At 48.6% G+C, this 6,000-nt stretch overlaps 1 protein-coding gene across 1 annotated transcript in view; it reads right to left on the bottom strand.

The window, feature by feature from the left end:
• Positions 1-136: 136 nt before the first annotated feature.
• LOC311116541 (phosphatidylinositol 4,5-bisphosphate 3-kinase catalytic subunit beta isoform-like) overlaps positions 137-6,000 on the bottom strand; it is a gene marked incomplete at its 3' end in the record, with an annotated part of 57,425 nt that continues 51,561 nt past the window's right edge. Inside the window, exons 9-19 of the mRNA XM_084191625.1 lie at positions 4,620-4,871; positions 4,369-4,465; positions 4,088-4,218; positions 3,928-3,978; positions 2,531-2,719; positions 2,161-2,282; positions 1,850-1,993; positions 1,500-1,599; positions 859-1,055; positions 578-687; positions 137-215 (exon numbers count right to left, since the gene is read on the bottom strand). Coding sequence (XP_084047751.1) covers positions 137-215; positions 578-687; positions 859-1,055; positions 1,500-1,599; positions 1,850-1,993; positions 2,161-2,282; positions 2,531-2,719; positions 3,928-3,978; positions 4,088-4,218; positions 4,369-4,465; positions 4,620-4,871 — 1,472 coding nt within the window. The remainder of the gene's footprint in view (positions 216-577; positions 688-858; positions 1,056-1,499; positions 1,600-1,849; positions 1,994-2,160; positions 2,283-2,530; positions 2,720-3,927; positions 3,979-4,087; positions 4,219-4,368; positions 4,466-4,619; positions 4,872-6,000) is intronic.

Here is a 6,000-nt window from a genome sequence, read left to right as displayed (position 1 = left end):
GATTAAGCCCCCCCCCCCCCCCCCCCCCCCAACACAGCTTCCCCTTCCCTACAGAGAGCAGGAACAAACAAGCCTTACTGACACAGAGTCCGCCTGAGGGGACACACACACACCCCTTTTATATTAATATACACACCTAAGGTCCAGATTGGCCTCCTTCCATAGCAGGTCCATCAACCTCAAGATCTGCAGTGTCAACATGTCTTGTCTCAGGTCTGGAGAGAGAAATGAGTGTAACACCATTAGTCTTTCATTCATACTTCCATCTTCAATCACCTTCCATAATACACATCCCTCCATCTTGACCTCACTATTCTTCCCTCACTCTCCTCTACCCCTGAACTTTAGTGATCTTACATTTCCTCTTAGAGGCAGGTAGCCTAGCAGTTAAGGGCGTTGGGCCAGTAACCGAAAGGTCGCTGGTTCGAATCCCTGAGCTGACTAGGTGAAAAATCTGTTGATGTGTCCTTGAGCAAGGCACTTAAACCTAATTGCTCATGTAAGTCGCTCTGGATAAGAGCGTCTGCTAAATGACTAAAATGTAAATCTAAATGTTAGATCCACCTCCCCCTCGTACCGTCTCCATTCTTGAAGATGATTCCCAGGGTGTCTCCCCCCAGCAGCTTGTTGTTGTAGACGATCCACAGAGGCTTCATCTTAGAGTCCATGTACCGACACTTCTCCACACTGGGAGGAGGGGAGAGCATGGAGGAGGGGAGAGAGAAATAGGGGGAGAAATGTGAAAAAGTGAAAAATAGAGCAAGAAGAAGAACGAGGGAAAAAAGGAGTCAAATCAAAGTCGTCCACCCACATCACCCTCTAACCCCTTAGACCTAACTCTCTCCCCCTGGCCCTTACTTGATTCCAGAGAGCAGGACGCTGGGGTTGAGAGGGGAGTGCAGGTCAGAGAGGGTCTCTGTGTAGCCACTCTGTCTCAGACAGGTCATCATGGCCTCCTTGGTGAGCATGGCCTCCTTGGTCTTACTGCGGGCGTTCTTGATGGTGCCCAGCTTGATCAGCTCATTTACAGACTTCAGCTTGCTCAGAGCCTCCACCTATAGGGAGAGAAGGGGCGTAATGTCATTACAACATAGAAGCAACGTGATGTAATAATGAAATAATGATGAGATTACACCACAGATATATGCTGTATTTATGCACTATAATGCAATTGCCTTTCAAATATGACACGGATGCTACGCATGACAGCATGGGCTTCCTGAAACATCCCACAGTGTGGTAGCTAACTCCAAAACAGGAAGGAGAGGAGGGATGGACAGCAGTGGACAGGAAGCGGGTAGAGGTCAGAGGTTAGAGGTCAGGCTGCTGTCATCTGACTTCTTTATAAATAACCCCATTCTGAACTGACAGAGGAAACTATAGAATTAGAGGTGTTGACAGAATTAGATGTATGTAGTGATTCATTCACAGCTTAAGGTTGGAGTCAGGGCGTGTGTGTGTGTGCGTGCATGCGCGAGTGTGTGTGTTGGGGTCCTTACCTGTTTCTTCAGGACCTCAATGTGAGGGATGCTGCCGCGACAGTAGGCCTCCAGAATGAGAGAGAACTGGACAGAGACGACTGGCATGTGCATCTCTGACCTGCAGGGGGCAGCACAGTCACCATATAGTTACAGTCACCATATAGTTACAGTCATGCCTGGGGTGGGTTAACGCACATCACATCACACACCACCAACAAATACAGCCTGTATAGAGGAAAATGTATTTTGGTTCTTTGCACACATGCTCTTTCTCTTTCATATGCACACACACCCTTACACACCCTTACACACACACAAACACACACCCTTACACACTTTCATGTACACACCACGTCTCCCTCTCTCACCTGAGATGCCAGAAGAGGAAGTGTCCTATGTTGCGGTTGCACTGGGCTCTGTTCAGCAGGAAGCGGGTGAGCGCACAGTCATAGTAGGGTTCATAACGTAACACCTGGACCAGCTGGAGCAGGTACTGAGACAACTCCTCATCACTGGGGGGGGGTGGTGGGGGGGGGGGGGGAGGAGGGAAGAGGGAAGAGGGGGTGAGAGGAAGAGGGGGTGAGAGGAAGAGAGAGGGGGAGATGGGCGGTGATAAAGTCATTACAACAGTAAGTGAACTAGGAATAGGTATGTGTGTCTGTGAGCGTGTGTAGACTACCTCATGTCCCTCAGGCAGCCCACGGCGTACTCTCTGACGTACTGGTCTGGGTAGTTAAAGTCCAGCAGCTCCAGAGCATCCCTGGGACTCAGCTTGGGCCAGATCTGCAGCAAGGCCTGGAGCTGAGAGACAGAGATCATTCACTATGATTACTAACCAATACAGGAGCACAGCAGATCTTTGAAGGGGAATGATGAGGGGCATAGTGGTATGGGCTAGGGGTCCATTTAGAGTCTGACCATTGAGGCACACTCACAGACAACATTGTCATCAGACTGGTTAGAATAGTTTATTTCCCTGGAGAAGGAATTGATTGTTGTTACAGAACACTGTCAATACACAGGCCATGTTCATGTGTCACAGTGTGTACCTGGGCCATGTCCTCATGTTTGCTCCACTTGACGGAGAGCAGCAGTTTGGGCAGTGACTGGGGGAAGTTCTCCATGCAGTCGTAGCGTAGTGTCCAGATGAGGTCCTTCTCGTTCTCACACAGCTGGGACAGAGGGTCCCTCTCCATGATCTCCTTCAGCTCAATGTGGAACTTCTTACCGCCTCGGCCCTGTGGGGAAACAGCAGGGGTGGTTAGTCACCACTAGGTGGCAGCAGAGGTTAAGAAATCACATTATGTACAGAGAAGTAGCATGGGGTGTTAAAGGTAGATGTTACCATTAACCACAGATCTGGAATCAGAGTACACTGCATGTAAACAATTCGATCTTGTCTCATCGCTGCAACTCTCCAACGGGCTTGGGGGGCGAAGGTCGCGTCATGCGTCCTCCGAAACATGACCCGCCAAACCGCGCTTCTTAACACCCGCCCGCTTAACCCGGAAGCCAGCCGCACCAATGTGTCGGAGGAAACCCCGTTGAGGTCAGCCTGCAGGCGCCCGGCCCGCCACAAGGAGTCACTAGAGCGCGATGAGCCAAGTAAAGCCCCCCAGCCAAACCCTCCCCTAACCCAGACAACGATGGGCCAATTGTGCGCCGCCCTATTGGACTCCCGATCACGGCCGGTTGTGATACAGCCCGAGATCGAACCCGGGTCTGTAGTGACGCCTCTAGCACTGCGATGCAGTGCCTTAGACTGCTGCGCCACTCGGGAGTCCCCTGCATGTAATCCTATCCCCCATTAGAGAGATAAAAATAGATCTGTACTTGCATGCATGTTTGATTGCTTTATGGATCAACAATGAAACATTGTTAGTCGACACACAGAATAAGAGCGTGAAGCTTGAGACCGTACGAAAACCTCCATCATACACACACATCTCCCTGCAAGGGGCATGTTTTGGCAAGCCCTCTGTGTCACATGGTGTTACGTAACTATCTGTGTCCTGTCCCACAGGGTCTTTAGGATGGTTGACGTGTGTGTGTATGTGTGTGTGTGTGTGTGTGCGCGTGTGGCACGTGGAACAGGAGGGCTGATCTTAGCCTCAGATTCCTCAGAGAGACACTATTGTGACAGTGCACCATCTTGGATCAGGATCAGAACTGACTGGGTTGCCCTGGAAACCAGTCACAGCAATATCCTTCCTCCCCTCTGACACATTTGGTGTCTGTCTTTCTGTACTAGAAATGCTTGCACCATGCCTGGCGCCTGCTGCTCTGGAGTAAAGGGAGCGCTTGTGTGTGATGGAAGGGGTACGTATGTATGTATGTGTGTAAGTATTTGTGTGTGATGGAAGGGGTACGTATGTATGTATGTGTGTAAGTGTTTGCGTGTGTCTAGGTATGTGTGTGTTTGAGTGGTTGGAACTCACGACAGTACCATAGGCGAGCAGTCACTTGACCCAGCGATCTCTGCAGCTTTCTCCAGAATCTGCAGGGGTAGATCACACACATCCATATCAGTGGTAGAAATATTTCATAATGACAACCATGTTTGAATACGTCAGTGTGTGTGTGTGTGTGTGTGTGTGTGTCCTCACCTTGTCGAAGGGGGGGAATACGATGGGTTGAGGGTTGTAGTTAGGGAGGTGGATGTGGAGTGCTGTAGCGTTCTCAGTGTACGGGTTGGTCTGGATGGTTCCTATGGGGTTCAGCATCTCTTCAAGTTCATCTGGGGAACACACAGAAAAATCACTCATACATGCCACTAACATTTTGTGTACAAGTATGAAGGTGAGTTTCAGAAATGTGTGTGTAGGTGTGAGTGTGTGTAGGTTCATTCAAGTGTTTGTAAAGTGCATGAGGGTGTGTATGTGCTCACCAGGAAAGGAAGACCAGCTGTGAAGGATGATATCTCCAGTCTTCAGCTGTCCTTTATAGTCAAACACCATGGTGTTCACCCAGGCTACAGGGTAGTGCTGCAGAGAGACGGAGAGAGAGAGAGGGAGAGTGAGAAGAAGAGAGAGCGAGAGCAAAAGAGGGGACAGAGATAAATATAAAGTGTCTGTGTGTGTGTGTGTGTGTGTGTGTGTGTGTGTGTGCGCATGTCTGTGCTTTGTGTGTGTGTTATACCACTTTGCCGGCCTTGCGGATGGTCTGGTACTTGTTGATGTGGGAGTTCTTGGTGGACTTCTGCTTCTTGACCTTGTCCATGACGGCGTAGACGGCAAAGCATAGGCGGGTCATGCGCGGCAGGTCGCTCACGGCGATGTCGAACTCTAGCGTGCGGTTCCACACATGTTCCGTGTGTCCGCTGCTCTCGCTGCTCACCGCTGGCTTACACAGCAGCTCTGTGCCGTGGAACAAGCCTGCACGCACCTGGACCTGAAGAGAGAGAGGAGAGGGGAAGGGGGTTTAGTTAATCATAATAGGGTCAAAGTGTAGAGCTAACAGTGCTCTACTGCCCATGGGTAATAACTACACTACCAGGCAAAAGTTTGGACACACCAACTCATTCAAGGGTTTTTCTTTATTTTTACTATGTTTTACATTGTAGAATAATAGTGAAGACATCAAAACTATGAAATAACACATATGGAATCATGTAGTAACCATAAAAGTGTTGAACAAATCAAAATATATTTTATATTTGAGATTCTTCAAAGTAGCCACCCTTTGCCTTGATGACAGCTTTGCACACTCTTGGCATTCTCTCAACCAGCTTCATGAGGTAGTCACCTGGAATACATTTCAATTAACAGGTGTGCCTTCTTAAAAGTTAATTTGTGGAATTTCTTTCCTTCTTAATGCGTTTGAGCCAATCAGTTGTGTTGAGACAAGGTAGGGGGGCATACAGAAGATAGCCTTATTTAGTAAAACACATTTACATTTTAGTCATTTACCAAGTCCATATTATGGCAAGAACAGCTCAACTAAGCAAAGAGAAACGACAGTCCATCATTACTTTAAGACATGAAGGTCAGTCAATACCGAAAATGTCAAGAACTTTGAAAGTTTCTTCAAGTGCAGTCACAAAAACCATCAAGCGTTATGATGAAACTGGCTCTCATGAGGACTGCCACAGGAATGGAAGACCCAGCGTTATCTCTGCTGCAGAGGATAAGTTCATTAGAGTTACCAGCCTCAGAAATTGCAGCCCAAATAAATGCTTCACAGAGTTCAAGTCACAGACACATCTCAACATCAACTGTTCATAGGAGACTGCGTGAATCAGGCCTTCATGGTCGAATTGCTGCAAAGAAACCACTACTAAAGGACACCAATAATAAGAAGAGACCTGCTTGGGCCAAGAAACACGAGCAATGGACATGAGACCGGTGGAAATTTGTCCTTTGGTCTGGAGTCCAAATATGAGATTTTTGGTTCCAACCGCTGTGTCTTTGTAAGATGCGGTGTGGGTGAACGGATGATCACCGCATGTGTAGTTCCCACCGTAAAGCATGGAGGAGGAGGTGTTATGGTGTGGGGGTGCTCTGCTGGTGACACGGTCTGT

The sequence above is a fragment of the Coregonus lavaretus genome (genome assembly GCF_964263955.1).
Source record: "Coregonus lavaretus genome assembly, contig: HAP1_SCAFFOLD_2429, whole genome shotgun sequence".
NCBI lineage: Eukaryota > Metazoa > Chordata > Actinopteri > Salmoniformes > Salmonidae > Coregonus > Coregonus lavaretus.
The sequence above is the reverse complement of the archived record's forward strand: the minus strand, read 5'-3'. Positions and strand labels throughout refer to the sequence as shown.